This window comes from Solanum lycopersicum, chromosome 9 (genome assembly GCF_036512215.1).
Source record: "Solanum lycopersicum chromosome 9, SLM_r2.1".
In the NCBI taxonomy this organism is placed as follows: Eukaryota; Viridiplantae; Streptophyta; class Magnoliopsida; order Solanales; family Solanaceae; genus Solanum; species Solanum lycopersicum.
Genome location: NC_090808.1, coordinates 2,301,046 through 2,321,101, shown reverse-complemented (window position 1 = coordinate 2,321,101; position 20,056 = coordinate 2,301,046). Strand labels below are relative to the sequence as shown.

The 20,056-nt window shown below is 29.5% G+C and overlaps 2 protein-coding genes across 3 annotated transcripts; one reads left to right on the top strand and one right to left on the bottom strand.

Annotated features, from left to right (window-relative positions):
• Window positions 1-1,156: 1,156 nt before the first annotated feature.
• On the top strand, window positions 1,157-6,477 carry LOC101268504 (uncharacterized). Its single transcript, XM_069289004.1, has 13 exons — window positions 1,157-1,414; window positions 2,022-2,159; window positions 2,562-2,643; window positions 2,936-3,012; window positions 3,814-3,929; window positions 4,236-4,344; window positions 4,429-4,545; window positions 4,627-4,718; window positions 4,835-4,901; window positions 5,055-5,136; window positions 5,232-5,323; window positions 5,535-5,678; window positions 6,198-6,477. Exons 1-13 carry the CDS (start codon window positions 1,187-1,189, stop codon window positions 6,342-6,344), a joined length of 1,491 nt encoding a protein of 496 aa, XP_069145105.1. The 5' UTR covers window positions 1,157-1,186; the 3' UTR covers window positions 6,345-6,477.
• Window positions 6,478-7,901: 1,424 nt separating this feature from the next.
• On the bottom strand, window positions 7,902-12,691 carry LOC101258588 (ACT domain-containing protein ACR10). Of its 2 annotated transcripts, none has more exons than XM_004246566.5 (6): window positions 12,136-12,691; window positions 10,245-10,460; window positions 9,998-10,103; window positions 9,455-9,791; window positions 8,764-9,048; window positions 7,902-8,259 (listed from the first exon to the last, which is right to left on the bottom strand). In XM_004246566.5, exons 1-6 carry the CDS (start codon window positions 12,287-12,289, stop codon window positions 8,122-8,124), a joined length of 1,236 nt encoding a protein of 411 aa, XP_004246614.1. In that variant the 5' UTR covers window positions 12,290-12,691; the 3' UTR covers window positions 7,902-8,121. The 2 variants fall into 2 exon arrangements, with proteins under 2 accessions (XP_004246614.1, XP_069145106.1); XM_069289005.1 differs by lacking the exon at window positions 12,136-12,691 and adding an exon at window positions 11,458-11,686.
• Window positions 12,692-20,056: the final 7,365 nt, after the last annotated feature.

Genomic DNA, 20,056 nt, shown 5'->3' with positions numbered 1-20,056 from the left:
TGTTCAATCATATAGTACAAAATTAAGGTTGATTTTTAAAGTATAATAATTTGATTCCATGTGTCTGACCAATACCCATAAGTTGTCAAAGAGTTGAAGTGAGTAGAAAATTAAAGAAGTATACACTATGTATTTTGTGATTGTCCACCAGATATTTAATATACGTACTAAGTTTGATTAAATTTAAATTGGGCAAAGGATATGAATCACGTATTTTTAGTGCAAAAAATTATTATTTGTCTCTTATAAGTATATAATTACAAAAATTTTCAAACTGTTACAATAATATAAGCGACGATACATTAATTTGATACGCGAGATACATTAATCGTTAAGTAAGATGTGCTACATTTTATATATGATACATTAATCTGATGCGCGAGATACATTAATCGTTAAGTAAGATGCATTACATTTTATATACGATACAATAATCTGATGCGCGAAATACATAAGTTTGATGTGCTGATACATTAATCTGATGCGTGAAAATGAGAGATTTTAGAAATTTGTAAAATTAATAGAGGATAATGATAATAAGAGAATTTAAATGAGAAATTTCTGTCATTTATCTATTTAAATTTATATCAAAACTCAAGAAGTTTCACATTAGAAGGTAAATACATTCTCTCACTCCATATTAAGGACTTATTTTATATACATATAATATAAGGCTAAAACTACAGAAGTACACATCATTTGTTCCACTTATTTTTATTATTTCTATATTTTTTAAAAAATTTAAAATCTCTTATTTCTTTAATATATTCGAGTTGCATATTCATGTATCTGAATCAGTATTTAATATATTCGAGCTACATATTAATGTATCCAAATTAGTATTTAATGTATCCGGCCTATATATTAATGTTTTCAAGCTTCAATTATTGTATACAATTTTTTTAATTTTTAAAGGATTAATGTAATTAGACATTTATTAGAATATATAAATTGTAATTTCATATTAAAACTATGAAATTTATGTAATTTACGCTAAATATAATCCATCCAAGTTAGAGGCTAAAAATTAATTAAATAGCCGGCTTTGATTTTAGCCTTGTCCATTTCCCCATCAATTTATTTATATATTTTACTATGGTCACAATTTCATACTAGTATTATAAATTCATGCATATTATTTGAAATTTAAAAAAGAAAAGTAAGAGAGTTAATTATATTAGCATTAATGGAGGATCCCAAGAAGTTAGAAGAAGGATTTAGCAATCAAAAGAATAATATTAGTGAAGAAAATATTGATACAAATAGAATTGATAATAATCAAGATTTGGTTAGCCATGAAAATGATCAAAAAATATTGAGCCAACCATTGCAAAAGAAGGAAGAAGAAGAACCAATTATTAAGAAGGGTAAAAGGGTTGCAACATTGGATGCATTTAGAGGTCTCACTATAGTGGTACGCGATTTAACTTATATATACTGATATGATAAAATTATCAGTTTATTTTAACATGTTATAGCACGTAACTATATCCTTTGTTTTTTTTTTAGGTTACTTAGTTTTATCTTTTTGTGAATTGTATTACATATCTTTATTTTGAGTTTAACTTATATACCCCTATAATTTATAATCTTATAATGAATCACATAAAAATGGATTAGAAACCTCTAATAAAATGCTTGTTTGTTACTTAGTAGACGTGGACTCGAATTATTTATTTTCTGTCTGTTTTATCTTCATTGTTATTTTTTTGGTCTGACCTGAATACAAGAGATAACATAAAGTTTAATATGTTACACTCATTTGTCATTTTGGTGAATTGATAGTGTGATTCATTTTATTCATATTATCAGTATGCAAAAGTTAAACTCGATGAAATCTAGTATATCGTAGTTTTTCTCCATGTTGTTCTTTAACTTGCTAATACCACTACTTATTATTTATTTTATTTCTTTATTGCTTCGTAACATTAACTTTTCTTGCGATTTTTTTATTTTTTTTCTATATTGCTTCGTAACACTAACTTCCCTTGCGATTTATTTTTATTTTTTTCTTCTTATAGTTAATGATATTAGTTGATGATGCTGGAGGAGCATATGCATGTATTGATCATTCACCATGGAATGGTTGCACATTGGCTGATTTTGTAATGCCATTTTTTCTCTTCATTGTTGGTGTTGCAATTGCTCTTGCCTTAAAGGTACACATATAATTAAAATATATAATAGTTTCCATGATATAATTTTAAATTCTACGAGTGAAATTTTAAGAAAATAATAATTTTTTGAAGATATATCCGAAAAGTGATCAATTGATATTATTTCTTCAAAAATATATAATGACACATTATACTTCAGGAAATTACACCTGATACACGTAAAGTAGATGATCTTGAACTTTTGACTATGTTTTTCTAATGGTCAAATTTTCAATGTCTAAACTCAAAAGTACTAAAAAAACGGTTTTGCTCATAGCAACTGATGTCAAAAGTTCAAGATCACCTACTTTCAAAGTCATTCTTATAAATAGCTCGTTATTCGAAAGTAAAATAAAACTTTTAAATATTGGAATTATTTTAATGGAGTTATTTCTGAATTTTCAGAGAGTTCCAAAGGTTAGTGCTGCAATTAAAAAAGTAACACTAAGGACATTGAAGCTTCTCTTTTGGGGAATTATTCTACAAGGTATAAACTATAAATTTTGCAAACTTTTGTTGATCAAATAATTTCATAGACTAAAGTTTTTTAAAAAAAAAAATTGTGAAATTTTACATGTATACAAGGAAAGAGTTTAACTTTTGATACATTGATAGTGTAAACATGTTCATAAAAATAAAACAGATTACCTGTTGTAACATAATTACGAATAGTGTAAAATTCTTTAAATATCAGTCCTCGGTGTATATAAGTTAAGTCCGAATTGGAATTATATATATATATTTTTTGATAAATAAAATTTGTGTATGCATAAATATAGGAGGATACTCACATGCACCATATGATTTAGCTTATGGAGTGGACATGAAAGTAATAAGATGGTGTGGTATTCTACAGGTGATCTCAACCTCTTTCATTCTTTACTTTGCGTCTATGCGTTGCTCGGACTCTTCAAAAATATGCTCAAGTGTGTGTAAATTCCTCCGACATAGATATAACAATATTTCGAAGGATTCGAGTGACATAGTTTAGCGTTATTTTTCAATTGGTATTCAATATGGTGAACTCCCGTGATCGATGAGGTGTCTAAATAAAAAATGATGCTAAATTGAAGGGGTTGTAGATAAATTTGGCTATAGCCCCCTACTCAACGCTATCTTTTAATTAAGTGTTTAATATGTCAGAACCCATGATGACGCGTCTAAATGAAAAATGGTGTCAATTCGTCCTTTAAACTAGGCCAAATGCATCAACAACCCCTTTTTCAATGTTATTTTTCACTCAGTATGTCAGATCCCACGATGATGTGTCTAAATGAAAAAGGGTGTCAATTCGGGGAACCGGTCGTTGATGTGTTTGTCCTTTGAGCTAGGCCAAATACATCGATCGACTAGCCCCTAACTCGACACTATTTTTTCAATAGGTGTTGAATATATCAAACTCTCACGATTAAGTGTCTGAATGAAAAATGATGTCAAATTTAGGGGGTCAACCGTTGATCTATTTGGCCTTTGAGCTAAGCCAAATACATCGACAACCCCCTATTCAGTACTTTTTTACATTAGGTATTCAGTATGTCAAATCCCACGATAAGATATCTAAATGAAAAACGGTGTCAAATTTAGGGAGCTATTATATTGAAATGAATTTATTTTTTTAATCTAATACAATTTTTTATTTTTATTTTTATTTTTACAGAGAATAGCCTTGGTGTATTTGATAGTGGCTTTAATAGAGATCTTAACTACCAAGCTAAGGCCAACAACTTTAACCCCTGGCCATTTCTCAATTTTCACTGCCTATAAATGGCAATGGTAAGCAAACACAATTTCATCATGTTAATTGATAATTAATCATCGCGTCGTCCTGTATATTTCGTATAAATTTGAGACTTATAGCTTGATTCTTTACTCATTTCGTGTTCAATGGTTCAAGAAAATGTGAAATTCTTTCATGTCATAGAACTTGTTTAATTGTTTGATAATACGATCATCTAAAAGCTTAATTTGTTACAGAGAGTAACGTATTTGTTTACCTTCAACACACTCCTTACGTGTTGGCCTGGTTATTTTTCATGGTTCAAACACGTGACTTTTAGATCTTTCTATCGTTGTTTGTAGGCTTGGAGGATTCGTTGCATTCGTTGTTTACACGACAACAATATATGGTCTTTATGTTCCTGACTGGAACTTCCTGGTGCACGACGGAGATACATCACAAAGATACACGGTATACATCATTAGAATAGTATACTTAGATACGTATTCAGGATTTGAACTTTATCTGAACCCATAGCGACGTGAAAATTTTCAGGTAAAATGTGGTATGAGGGGGCATTTAGGACCTGCCTGCAATGCAGTAGGTTACGTTGATCGACAAGTTTGGGGTATCAATCATCTGTATAATCAACCTGTTTGGGCACGTTCCAAGGTATCGCAACATAATCAAAGCTAATTACGTTGATTATTATACTAAGAATCTTAATTTGAAATCACTAAACTATATATTTAGGTATGTACATTGAGTTATCCAGAAACAGGTCCATTTCGAGATGATGCTCCTAGTTGGTGTCGTGCTCCATTTGAACCCGAAGGCTTGCTGAGGTTCGTGTGTGTGTGTATATATATATATCGTGTTTGTATTCTATTCATCGAAAATGAAAAAGATAATGTTTACAAAATTTTAAGCTAAGAACATTTGTTCTGTTTCCTCTGTTTAGTTCAATTTCAGCTATCATGTCTGGAACAATTGGCATACATTATGGACATGTTTTGATTCATTTTAAGGTACTTTCAACGATTTAACGTTTATACACTGACAACGTAGAAGAAATTTTACACTATCACGCGCTACATTTGGTTAAAGTGCACTTGTAAATATAAAATTTTGATATACTGTCAGTGTATATAAGTTAAATACAATGGACCAATTTTTTTTAGGGTCATGGTGAGAGGCTAAAACAATGGATCTCAATGGGGTTAGGTTTACTTATTACAGCCTTTATTCTACATTTTTCAGACGGTAAATTTATCGTTCCTATCTATTTCACCATAATCGATGAAATTAAAAATTTATATTATTTTTAGATATTTAATCTGATTTTTTTTTTCATGCAGCAATTCCTCTAAACAAACAATTATATAGTTTTAGCTATGTTTGTTTCACTGCTGGTAATGCTGGAATTGTATTTTCTGGATTGTATATACTGGTATACAAATTGCTACAACTTTAAAATTACTCGGACTCTACAAAAATGTTGACAGGTGCATGTCAGATCCTCTAAAAATACTATTTATTTTTTGAGGATCTGACGTGGATGAGACATCGTTTTAGGGTTAGTCCGAGCAACATAGATTAAAAGTAAGATATCGATTTCATAATCTAATTTGTTTGTTTTTTTTTGGTGATTGAATATATAGATTGATGTTTTGGCAATGAGAATCCCATTTTTGTGGTTGGAATGGATTGGAATGAATGCAATGTTGATATTTGTAATGGGAGCACAAGGTATCTTTGCTGGATTTATAAATGGATGGTATTTCAAAAATGAAGACAATAACCTTGTAAGTACCCATCATATATACATTTTCGCGTTTACATGTAAGTGATGGGGTGTCAGCTTATTATCATTAACTCAACGTATCGAGTCGTAGATGTTTTGAGACTTTACGTCTTGTACTATTTTGTGTGTGTGGATTGTTGAATACGAAGTCACAAAGCTAACATCAAAAGTTTTGTTTAACCGGTGGCGTAAGCAGAATTATGTGTAAGTGGGTCAGTTTATTATCATTAACTCAACGTCTCGAGTTCCGGTCTTTACTTTTGTCTTATTTTGTGTGTATGGGTTCTTTGAACTACAAGTCACAAAACTAGGTGTCTAACAAGTGGCGTAAGCAGAATTATTGTGCAAATGGTATCAGTTTATTATCATTAACTCAACGTCTCGACAGATTGTAGACTTTTCTTTTTGTCGTATTGACTATGTCAGTCAGGTTCAATTGAGCAAATATTAATGATTTTATTACATATTTAGAAAACTATATATTAGTAATCATTTTTCATTTTTTTGGTCTTTTTTTTAGGTAAATTGGATTCAACATCATGTATTCTTTGATGTGTGGAAATCACAAAGATTGGGAACTTTATTATATGTAATATTTGCTGAAATTACATTTTGGGCAGTTCTTGCTGGGATTTTGCATAGACTTGGTATCTATTGGAAACTATAAAAAAAAATAAAATCACACAATAAGAAAGGGAAACGAAATTTGTCGCGGACGGAGGCTTGATTTTCATCTGATAGGTTCATCATTTACTATATATACATCGGAAAAAAAAAAAGTTGACTTATATATATACTGTGTGATTATTTATCGAAGGAGTCTGGATGAACCCTGTTACGCCCGTATTGTAAAGTGTAATCAAAATCATTCAACCACTTCTTTCTAATTCTACTCCTTATAGCCATTTTATTTAATTTGTCTCAACTTTAGTTGTTTCTTCTAGTCTCAACACAACTATATCCTATACACATTGATATCGTAACGAATTTTTATATTATCGATAATTAAATATATTGTATTTAGATTGAACAGTTCAAAAAAGGGAAATTCGTATTTTGATACACAAAACGTTTCATTGTTCATTATTCTACATATTTTAAATTTGTGACCACAAGATTTAACAATTTTCCTTGCTTTTTTATATTATGTGTCGTGTCAAAATTAGATAAACAAATTGAAACGGAATGAGTACTTTAACATCAAATCATAATTCACATGAAAAATAATATAAATTTTAGGCTGATGTAATTTTATTAATGACTACCTTCATTAATAAAATAATGTAAAAATGTTTCCTAAAGTTGGTTTTGTTTTGGGGCCATTTCCAAAATTGGAGGAAATAAAAGAATATCAACATATCTTAAAAATTATATTTAGAGAATCAATTATAATTAAAATAAATCTGAAAATATTTTCCATACTATAAAGAATATATCTTTTTTAAGTTCATTTAGTATAGATTTTTTATAGTTCACCTTATCTCCGAAACTTAGGTTTGAGAATTTATCGAGTTAATTTTCATGTGAGTATAAGTAGCTTAACTCATTATTTATCTCGTAAGAGCATTGAGAATTGTCTTTTACTTATTTACGAAAAAAATATCTTATCACAACCTTCTTCGATTATCTGACGCCAAAAATAAATTATGCTTTAACAAACTCAAAGTAAATAGTTACTAAAAGTAACTTACAGCAATATTCCTCATCAATACTATCCATGATTCATAGTATTACATGTACCTCGAGTGATTTTACGGGATATCAAATAACTTTGTCAACCAACACTCGAAGAGATCAGGAAAAAATCGAAACGATTCTTCTTAATAAACCCCTCTTCATTTGCCATGACTTAAAAAACTAAAACAACAAACTCAAATATAATCCCACAAATGGTCTCTAGAAAGAATAAGATGTACGCTGACTTAACCCTATCTTTAGAAAGTAGAGAGGTGATTCTCAATCAACCATCAACAACGACCCTCCTCCTTTATCTGGACCAACAACGACCCTCCTCCTTTATCCAGAACAACGACGACCCTCCTCCTTTGTCCGGACCAACAACAACCCTCCTCCTTTATCCAGACTTAAAAGATCGACAATGTGAGCGATCTCATGCGATAACTTAACACTAGTAAACCTAAAAAAACTTATAAATGAACAGCATATAACTTGGTGCTAATACTCAACCAAAAGGTTATGGTACTAAATAATCTATACATACAACTTCTACAAACACTAAAACTTTATAAAAAAAAAGGTCTTTTTAACTTGTTACATTTCTCACATGATTCTACAAGATTAGCCTTGCAAAATCTTGCATTGAAACTTGACAGACACAATTTTTTTTTTACCTCTACATTAATACACTTATATACACTGTATATACACTGAGTCAAATGAGGCCTTTTAGCAATGAACACAGGAACTGTACATTCACTAGTTGTTTACTCCCAACCCATCAACATATTCCAAACAGCTTCCACAATCTTGTTCCTCGAGGGACCCGAGCCATTCCCTTCGTCTAGTAAGACACGGTAAATTTCCCATTCTCGATCACCAATCTGATATCTCCCTACTTCAGCCTGAAAAAAGGCGATAAGCAACATGTCAAGACTAGTGCATTTAAAATCCACGACATGTGAGATGCATAGCATTGAGACAAGCAGCGTCGTTTCCTCTTTTTCTAATTTCCATTCCAACTAAGTTTCCTATCTAGGTGGCCAAATGAAGTTACATATGTAGACGCTCGGTTACAGTATGAAAGGTTCGAGATATTGTTATTATCAACAATATCCTTCGTCCAAGCTATGTTGCTCAGACTCTTGAAATTTTGGAGGTACCACGGGTTTCGGACTTTGCTGCTGAGGAAACTTGGTCTTTCAGAGGAAAAGGGTAGAGGGGCGGGCTATTAGCTAGTGTACCACTGACCCTCTTATCGGTTGTATTAAAAAAGTAAAAAGTATGTCGTTCAATCAACGTCATGACATTTTTCCTTTGGCAAACCAGCTTTTAGCGTAGCCTAGCACACGATTATCTCTAAGGCAGAGGATAGAAATAAACCATAAGAGTGATAAATGATGACTTACCGAAAAGATGCCAATATTAAGCATCTTGAGCGCCAGTGTAATGTCATAAAAGACAATCGGTCGACCCTTGCCGGATAACTCTACAGGGTTTGCAACCAGTAATTCTGCATCAGGACCTCGGTTCATCAATGACACTCTAAGAGGGCGACATAGTTCCATTTGAAGACGTGAGCACAAACCATTCAACTTGCTATGGTCCACTATTTTCTTGCCATCTGCTTGCATTATGAACAAGTCAAGCTCACATTCTGTTTTAGTTTTTGCAGCAAATCGCCCATATGATATCTGATACAACATCGAAGTAATTGGTGAGAAATAGTTTTACTTTAGTTCATTAGCACTGTCACAAAAAGAGTCTTCCTATATTTAATAAGTTCTCCAATTCCAACATTCTATGTGGCAAGTTTAAGACCACGAGATTTAAAGTACTGCACACATCTTTAATCGACCACGAGATTCAAAACTTTCCCTTTAAAAGCTTGAACTCCGAGTCGAGTCAAACTAAGACGGTTGAATCGGGACAAAGGGAGTATATGTTAATCAGAAGTCCAAATTTTAACTAAGAAGTTATATTTTTCGAACAGGATATTGGTATTCATAATGTATATGGTTATTGAGAGATTGTATTCGCCTTGTGCAGATTATCGCAAGACTTCATCAAAAGATATTTTAGAGATATAGAACTATGTACCTGAATATTGTAGTCTTTCAGTGTCCTCATTATGTCATACAGAAGACCTTTGTGATCTTGGCAAGCAATCTTGATGAGAGTATGACCAGGGCTCATCAAATTATCGACGGTGATAATCGCTTTATTGCAGGCAAGAGATGTACTCAGTTGCTCATGAAGTATTTCGAAGCTAAACATGTCCTCGGCAATTTCTTGAGGAAGGAACGATGGTCCTTGAGAGCATTCGGTGATTTCAGACCCGACCATTTCTATGTCACAACTTATCATGGCATCGCCCAGAACAGATTTCAACTGGTAATGTGTGTCTTCTTGTCTCTTCTTTGTATGTAGAAGTTCTCTGATAAAACATTTGAATTACGACTCTTTATCACACAAATGATAAAAGTAAAATAAGGTATAGTTTTGTAACCGAAATTTGGCTTAAGCATTTCGGCACAAGGTTCACTTGATAAGATGGTGTGACCAGGCGGAAAAAAAAGACTCGGGAAATTTTCTGAATTCCCTTTAACTTAAAATTAGCTATTAAGTTAATCAAGTTGGTACCTTGTGTCAGTGATGAAGAACAGGTCCATCACTTTTCCATCTGGAGTAGTGGATACTTTCACCTTCTTTATTGTAAGCTCAAGCTCGGAAAGTACTGCCGTCACATCTACCATAATTTAACAAAAAGCAAAATTACTACAGTTATGAATAAGTCTAAATCAATCGAAAAACACATACACAAGATTTAGATTAAAAAGAAAAAAGGTACTGCGCAGAAAGTTTAGAAAACAAGCTTCAAATTAGTTACCATGCAAAAGGCCCCTCCGATCGTTGCAACAGAATGTCAAGAGGAATACTTCAGGAGGCCTAGGAGACAACTCAGCACGATAATATGATATGCCGGAGGCAGAAGAACAAGACGGACAGGCTCCCATAAGTCTCTTCTTTAACAGATTCCATCTTGTGTCTGGTCTTCCCACCACCCAAAACACTATGTAGCACCATATTCCGTCAGTCGATACATCTTCAGCAAAAGAATCAAAGTGTAAGATGGGAAACTACAAAAATCTCCCGCATACAGTTGTATTATCAACCAAACTATCTGAAATCTGAATTATCTTCAAACACATACTATAGAGTACTCCGGTCTTGTTGAAACAGATTCAAAATTGACATTCGAAAAATACAAGGTCCACAAACACACAAAAGCTGAACTTCATTCCACTAAAAAATATTACAAAAAGAAGAAAAGAAACACGCATATCGCAAATGAAACCAGTAAATTCAGTTCTCCTTTGCAACAAAGAATCCTTAAGCGTTCCATTCACAAATTCAAGTAAGATGTTGCTCCGTTCTAAAAATAAAAAGTATTTCCACTAATCCTTTCTCAAAACTCTCAACCAAATTCGGATGTTCAACAGTAGGAATGGATTATATAAAGTTAGATTCAATCTTTTCACTCTCTGCCTCACCCACCACACACATACACACCACACACACAAACAAAAAAATGAAAGCTAAATTTCTTCAATTGGATGTATATTGAAGAGCAAGAATACAAGGCTAAAAAACTGAAACACAAATTTCCAAAAGTAACCAGTATGCAACAAAGAATCCCAGATTGAAGAAATCATAAGCGTTCCATTAATCCTCAAAACCAGCAGAGTCTCAACCAAATTTCAGAAACTCAACAGTGACTAATTATATCAACAAAGAATCAATCTTTTCACTCTGCCACGCATACACAAAAATAAACTGATTTTATCAAAGAAAGATTCAAACTTTCACTCTTTGACACACACACAAACACAAAAATAAACTGATTATATCAAGAAAGATTCAAAATCCTTCACTCTGATACACATACACAAAAGAAAATGATTATTACATCAAAAAAGATTAAATCTTTCACTTTCTGCCACACACACACAAAAATAGAGACACAACTGATTATATCAAAAACCATTCAATCTATTCACTCTCCACCACACACACAAAGATTATATCAAGAGAGATTCAACCTTTTCACTGATTATATTAGGAAAGATTCAACCTTTTCACTCTTTGCCACACAAACAACTGATTAAATTATATTATACAAACATTCAAACTTTTCACTCACACACTGATTACATCAAAGAGAGATTCAACCTTTTCCCTCTCTGCCCCCACCCCCCTCTCCACGTACACACAGAATATATCAAGAAAGATTCAACCTTTTTAACTCCCCCCCCCCCCACACACACACACAACACAACACACATAGAGATTATAGATTATATCAAGAAAGATTCACTACCCCACACACAAAATAAACTAACAACACCAAGCAAAATCAAATTTTTCACTCTCTTGCCACACATACACACTGAGAACAACACTATAATTACTTTGCAAGAACACAAAAGAGAGAGATATGGATAAGATTCAACCTATAAATACACACAGAATATATCAAGAAAGATTCAACCTTTTTCACCCCCACCCCCCCCCCCCCACACACACACACAACACAACACAACACACATAGAGATTATAGATTATATCAAGAAAGATTCACTACCCCACACACAAAATAAACTAACAACACCAAGCAAAATCAAATTTTTCACACTCTGCCACACATACACACTAAGAACACCACTATAATTACTTTGCAAGAACACAAAAGTGAGAGAGATAGGGATAAGAGCATATACCAACTCTGACAACAGTGAGCCCAAAAAAGAGAATGATTCTACAAAGATCAGAACCTAAACCAGTCTTATCAGGACAATTCACAGTAATCACACTTGGTTCACCTTCTCTTTCTGAATGATTCAATAACACAACATCATCATACAAAATTCCCATCTCCTCTTCTTCCTCCAAATGGAGATGAAGGGGTTGCCTCTTTTCTCCTCCTTTCCCAATTTTTTCACTTTTTTCAACAACTAAATCACAAATAAATACATAAAGATTCAATCTTTTTCTATAAAAGAAGAATCTTTTACCTCTATTCCTCCGCCTACACCTCACTTTCTGTTTTAAATATGGGAATTTCTTGGTGGGATTTGCTTTTATTTTTCCAAAAAAAATTTAATAATTTTTTTAATTTTATCTTGTGAGGGAAATAGTAAGGAAAAGAGTAATTTTCACTGACCAAACATGTGGGGTGAAGAAATATACAAACAAAAACAAGGCTAGCTGGAATTTTTAGGAAATAAAAATTTCTTTTTTTCTTTTGTATAAATAATTTTCTCACTTAAATGTTATGGAATTAAAGGAATAAACATAATATGGCTAATTATACTTTCTTTTTGAAAAAATAATTTAATTTGATTTAAAATAGAGTTTAAGAAGAAGAAAAATTAATGTTGCGATTTTAAATTAAAATTATATCAAATATATCAAAATATTCTTTAATTTTTTTATCTTAAACATGTCATCTGAAAAATTAAAAATTATAATTTATTGATTTTAAATTATTAAAATATAGTTTTAATGTTATATCCAAAAAATGTATCAACAGAAAAAATAATAGTTATTTTTAAATTGATTTAAGTTAGGAAAATCGTTTTTACGGGATAATTGAGTATTTAACCATGCTGATATAGGCATTAAAATGTATTACTAATATCTAAAAATAATGATATTAATGCACTCTTCAAATACACAATAGAACGTATAATTAGCACAAATATTAGTTATACATAACATGAAAAAAAAAACGTACTAAACAAGTACTAGTATGTATTTCACCTTCAACTATGCCTCGTGCGTCACGACACTTAAATAACATTAGCTTCTTAACTTGAGATTTTTCTACTCTACAATCTCTCCGAAAACTTTCAATCTATCATTAGTTTGATTACACATCTCGTCAATTAATACTAAGTCATTTGCGAATAACATACACCCGCGACTCTTTAAATATGTCATATCAAATTCATCCGTCACTAAAGCAAAGAAAAAGTGGCTAAGGACGACTACCTTAGTATAGTCATTACAGTCGCATAAATATTCTGAATCAATCTCTCATTATTCTAATCTCGATTTTAACTCCCATCATACATATATTAATATTTTTCTAATACAAGCAATATATACAGCTATAGACTTTATCATTAAAAAAGAAACATCAATATTTTTTATTTTTATTAATATTGTTATTTTTTCAACAAAATATGCTTATATTTCTTTTAAGTTGATTAAAATATTTTCAAAATTTCCATTAAAGGATAGAAAGCAAAACACTATTAAAAAAAAAAAAAACCACGTGGCTAATGACAAGTGATAAGAAATAGAAATATTTTAATTATTTTATTTTCTATTTGTCGGTTTGACTATAAACTTTATTAGGTCAAAATACATTATAATATTTTATTTTTAATATCTCATTTGCGGATAACTTGGAACTACAATATATCGTGAGTAATTAGATACATCATTTTCTCGTCACTTTTTTTTAGCCGCCGGTCACGTGACTTACTTTCTAGAAACGGTTCCTCTCACGTGCCTATCTCGACGGAAATTTCAAAAAAAAATTGGAAAAATAATAAATAATTTTTTTAAAAAATTAAAAAGTAATTAGAACACTTTGTAAATAAAAAATAAAAGGAAAAAAAATGCGATGTGAGGTCATGGTGGATAATAGGATTATGTAATTAAAATTGCAATAATTGAATTAGTTATTGGAGAAAAAGTTGGAAAAATAAAAAGGTAGAATATTCAAGTGGAGGTTGGCCCAAATCATTTTTTTTAAGTAGTTGGGCACCTTCTTTGATTTTTTTTAAAAAATAATAATAATAATAATTTGTTATTTGAGATTCACTTAAATATATGTTTCTTATTAAAAACAATAGTGTAAAAAAATCACACGAAATAGACGTTTTTAAAGTAATATGAAAGGAAGTAAAACTGAATCGCTCGATAGTTAATAATAACATTGTTCAAAAGTTAAATATACAAGATTGTGTGAAGGTTGATAAAATGACACATAAAATAAGAAAACACGATAATCAATAATAACATTGTTTGAAAGCTAAATCTATAAAATTATATGAACGTCAATAAAATGCCACATAAAATGAAAAATCAGAAAAATAAAATAAAGTATGAACTAAATCTATGTGATATAGTTTTTATTAATGGTGGCTATTAAAAAAATAATTATTATTTGACAATGAGTTATGAGAGATTGAAACTTTAGTATATTTAATAAAAACTCCCTTACAAGTGGGGTTTTATGCCATTGTTATTCACATTAAAATATATACAATAATATGATATGCATGTTTATAATGTAAAATGTTGTGCAAGTGGGATGACTATGATTTAATTAATTAGATTCATATAGATCCCTTTTGCTAATAAAATACAGCAATTATATTATTATTTATTATTATTATTGATATATATTATATATAACCAAGTAAATATTAAATGCTAGTTAATGAGGATGATATAGTGTTTTTAAGAATCAAGTAATATATATATATATATACACACATTAATTTTGGCCATCTAAATATTTTAAGAAATATTAATTTTGGCCCTACATTATTCAAACCATTGAATGCTACCAAGATGAAAGCGATTATTATTGACATGGTTTAATATTTGGTGTTCAAATACTATCAAGTTAAGCACTTGTTAAATCGTAAAAATTTATCCGCATCAGGTATTTTTACTTAGAGTAAGGTGAAGCTAGTATATGATTGCAAGTTCGACATAATTTATTAAATTTGACGTAGATTATGTTGTTATATTTGAAAAAAAAAATCACTTATTATGTATATAAATAATTTATCGAGAATTTAATTTTATATCAAATCAATAAATGCATGCAGCATGACAGAGACATGACATGTGTTTGTATATTTATATTTATCACTATTTATGGTTAATTGTTTTTATAGAAATTATTTAACCACAATTGAATTATTGATGTAAATATTTTGTGTAAAAATATGTTCATCCTTGTGAAATTAAACTTCAACTTGTGTATATTAAAAAAACTAGAAAATTGGAAATTTTCTTCATCAAATGTTTGAAGATATTTCATGCATCTAAGAGATAAGATAACAATTCAAAAACAAAACAAATGGATGTGTGATAGCAAAAAGCTAAAATTGAGAATAAATATAATCATTATGGTGAAAATGACTTATTTGTCTAATATTTTATTTTTAATTTTTTTTAAAAAAATTATTACATACAAAAAAGCAAAAAAATAAAAAAGTTTTGGTTTTTAGTGAATTTTTCTTCTTAAATCTACTAGAAATTATTGTTGAATTAAAATTATGTTCTTTATTGCTTTCATCTACATATAAATAAAGTATATAACCTTGCTTTAAAAATACTTTAATTTTGGCCAATCTCAACTAATGATACATAAAATAAAAAATACATCCTAATATATCATATACATAACAAGGGAAATATTTACCAACATATATGTAGAGTCGATTTTTTTGATTTTATTGCCACAAAATGAAAAAAAAATTATCCTAATGTCCCATAAAAAGGTGGCAAGTGCAACAAGGTAATTGGTACAACACAAGTATACAATAAAAGAAAATATTGGAACTTAGTCAAAGAGCAATAAATCATGTGTACACACCACTATAGACTATTATCGAATAATCAAATATTTCGAATTCGAGCCGTCGAAATAGTATTGTCTTTAATTAGGAGTGAAGCTAATAATTAAAGCGTTATAAAGAGTTTCTTCAAACTTTTTATTGAGAAAATTACATCATACATACAAAAACTATATACATACAAAGTTTAAATACTTTTTTCTACGTATATATAATCATAAATATATTTTTATTTCTCTGTGTATTTACTTCTCAATATTTTAACTCATTTAAAAAAAATATTAACTCACGACTGTCTTATATAGGAAGCACTTCAATTTTAAGAAATAGCAAGCTCGATACAAATTTGATTAATTAAATTTCAGAACAAATAAGATATATTCTCTTTAAAAGAAATTATAAAGACCCAAGATAGAGACTTTTACCACATAAAATCACTATAAATCTTTTGGATTGCTACAAGGAAACATGTATTCTTTTAGCCATTTGACAAATTATCTACATACAGTATAGTATTAAGTGTTTCTTTATTTTTAATTAAAAAATTTTAAATTTAAACTTTAAAAATGTCATCACCTTTAATAGAAAATATTTTTTCTTTAATTAAAATTGTTTTTTAATACGATCAATCGGATTTCAAAATGAATATTAAATATCAGATATAAAGCTAGAAAAAAAATCATAAAGCCTTGAGATAGAGACTTTTAACTCATAAAATCAACAAGAATCTTTGAGATTATTATTATTATAAAAAGAAATATGTCAACCTTTTAGTTATTGGACAAATTGTCTACTCAAATGTGAAAAAAGAAAATGAAAGATTATGACTAGCTCACCTATAATAAGGATGTTAGTAGCTTTCATATTTAATAATATAACTAATAACAAATGGAAATTAAATAGTGATAAACAAAAAGTATCGCTAAATCAGTAATTATTTTTTAAAATATATTAATTTATGTAATTTTTTCAAAATTATTTGAAAGAAAACAATTGCAAGTTCAAGTTCAAAACATTCAAACTAGTAACGAATTTTTCTCATGTTTCACCCGTAAAAGCAACAAACATATTTTTCATGAATCAAACACATGAAAATTACTTTTTGATAATAAATAGTGACGAGATTCGAATATAAAATTTTATCTGCTTTAATACATGTTGAAATGTGTGATTAACTGATTATCTCATCTAAAAACTCAAGATATTAAAAATAACACAAGTTTATTTACTTAATTATATTTGTCACACAAATGCATACTTAAACACCAATATAGAACCACCAACGATAATGCCCCTTCATTTTAAACGAGTAGTTTTAAGTTCAAACTCTAAATATATATATTATAAAAATAAAAAAAACTCTTAAATGGGTCCAACATGTCACAATTCAAAATTCTAATATAAATACAAAATATCGATAAAAAAATAAATATATGAGCTTTTCATGCTTCTTCAAAGGCCAATTATACCTAAAAGTCATATCAATTTGATAAATTATCCTCCAATTTTATAATATCTTACATGATTAATATGGACAAAGATTTCTTAATCACACAATTTTTTTGAGAAAAAAGATATGTAAATTAGGAGGAGATTAAGGAAATCTAATCCTTAATTAGCACGTGGAACAAGCATAACTTACCAAAAAATATAAAATAATTTTATGCTTTCACGGATTAAAATTAATTAGGGACCACTAATTTAATTATAATATTTAGGACCCAATTTTAGATATTTAATTCCCCAAAGTTAAGATATTTTCAGGTAGGTAGTAAGGTTATATTTGGAGTTTTTGGACTATTTTAAGTTTGGGAAAAAAAAATGTCTAATTTACATCTTTACTTTTAAAATAATTATACTTCTCTTTTTAATCAAAATTATAAATGTATCTCAAACATAAACAAATTTTCTTACTTCTAATTTTAATTATCCTATTTTACTTCATAAACCTATAGAATCATGAGTTATTGATGGGAAAATCTAGCATCGCAAAATATGAATTATTCGATAAAATTTAATAATTTTAATTTAAAATATATATTGCAGAGTTTATCAAAATTTATAATATCATAAACTTTTGATTCATAAATTTCAAATTCTACATTCGTCTCTGTCAAGATCTGTAATTCACGAGCAAATTTTGAACGAAATTATTTCAGACTTATTTGTTTTGAGTCAAGTCCGTCACAAATCTCAAAGCTATAATAAAAATATAGGAAATCAATTTGCAAATAAACAAAAATAGTAAAATTGTCATCATGACATCATTATATCATCTTCATCCGTGATCAAGTTTAATTAGTTTTAAAATATTTTAATAAATATAGCGTGATATTAATTACTTTGGATGTTTTTCTAGATTTAAAAATATCATAGTGTGTATATATCTTCAGATCCTTCTAATTCTTTCTTTCTTCTTTTTTTTTTCAAATATTAATTAATACAAAATTTTATTCGTACGATTAACATTTTAACTCATAATATAAGAAATTATTATTCATCCAAAACAACTTTTTTGATATTAGATTTTTATATTTTAAAGCTTAAGAGAGTACATCCAAATAAAGAAAAAAATAACAGAAATTACTTGGAAAATTCCTGGCATCTTCATTTGATTAAACAATTACATCATCATTACTTGACCATAATCTTAAAAAGTAAAAAATATTAAAAATATTATAGTAATTTTTATAATAAGGTGGCAAATTTTGAACTTTCTTAGAGCTTTCTTCAACAAATATCCACCTAAATTTCAATCAAGATCTTAATACACTGAAAATATTTTGACCAATAGCTCACCAACCCATTTATTTATTCATTAATATTTTCAACCTAAATCTATTTTTTTCTATAATAAATTTGTTTATTCACGTGATACCCCACTCACCTTTTTCAAAACGATTATATCCAGATCACCTTGCGTTTTTTCAAGTTCAGAATAAACCTAGCTAGCATATTAATTTTGATTTATCTATTCAATTATCTTTTCAACCTAAATTCATTTTTTATAACAACTTTGTTAATACACATGGAAACCTCACTCCCTTTTTCGATAGTATCCAACTCACCTTGCGATAATTTAAGTCAAGAATAGACCTAATATATTAATTTCGTTCAAAAGCAATAAAATTAATTTCGATTTTATATCATCTAAAAATTATTGAACTAATATAAAAAATAGATCTCGAAATTTGTAAATCAAGTGGATGTGGTAGAAATTCGAAACTCAAACATGTGACTTAACATCAACTTGTAGATTTTGCACATGCATCACTTTAAATATAATGTTCGACTAAATATCTATATCTTTGCTATCTCCGATCATCACAAGTATTGAATAATCGGATCAAAGTTTATCGCTCAACAATCAAGACTTTGCACCATATTTTAAGCGAGCGAGGTAAAAATATCAACCCTAAACTCCTTTGTTGATAATAAATTTCCAATTCTCTTGCTTCATCACTACAATCACATGACCTAAACTTCAACATGTTCTCCTTAAGAAAATAGTCATTAACTTGATAACCCTAAAATTATCCTAACAAAAACGACTCGAGTGAAATAACTTCTCTACCTTCACAAAGTAGAGGTAAGGCTTGCATACATACCACCGTCCCAAGTTCTAACATGTTGGATTACACTGAGTGTATTGTTACCGTAAAAATGACTCAAGCCTATCCCTTTCACCTTTTGGCAAAAGATAACCTTTTTTTTTTTTTATCCTTTAGATAAATCAAATTCAATAAATACCACATGTCCACAACTATCAAAAGACATGGGCAAGAAAAAACAAATCAAATTCATCAAAATGGTCCTCAAAAACTGCAGGTACAGTTAGCCAGTTGTAAATGATCCCACAAAAATCTTTTATGGTAGATTTTCACTTGCCAGTTATGCAAGAAGATTGCTTCCACCACGTCAACGTGACACTCTACCTCTGAGTTATATCCCTTCCCCGCCTCATCGAGAAGAATGACTGACCAATCCTAAGTAAAAGAGTCAGACAAACTCAACGCCACTATTCGAATTCGGAATC

What these genes read in the sequence shown, in the direction of transcription:
- LOC101268504 (XM_069289004.1), top strand. Translation starts at nt 1,187, where the DNA reads ATGGAGGATCCCAAGAAGTTAGAAGAAGGATTTAGCAATCAAAAGAAT. An exon ending in TTGGGGAATTATTCTACAAG is followed by an intron (nt 2,644 to 2,935) that starts GTATAAACTATA and finishes GCATAAATATAG; the next exon opens with GAGGATACTCACATGCACCA. An exon ending in TTTCTGGATTGTATATACTG is followed by an intron (nt 5,324 to 5,534) that starts GTATACAAATTG and finishes TTGAATATATAG; the next exon opens with ATTGATGTTTTGGCAATGAG.
- LOC101258588 (XM_004246566.5), bottom strand. Translation starts at nt 12,289, where the DNA reads ATGGGAATTTTGTATGATGATGTTGTGTTATTGAATCATTCAGAAAGA. An exon ending in GCTCACTGTTGTCAGAGTTG is followed by an intron (nt 10,461 to 12,135) that starts GTATATGCTCTT and finishes CTTTTGCTGAAG; the next exon opens with ATGTATCGACTGACGGAATA. An exon ending in TCGGAGGGGCCTTTTGCATG is followed by an intron (nt 10,104 to 10,244) that starts GTAACTAATTTG and finishes AAATTATGGTAG; the next exon opens with ATGTGACGGCAGTACTTTCC.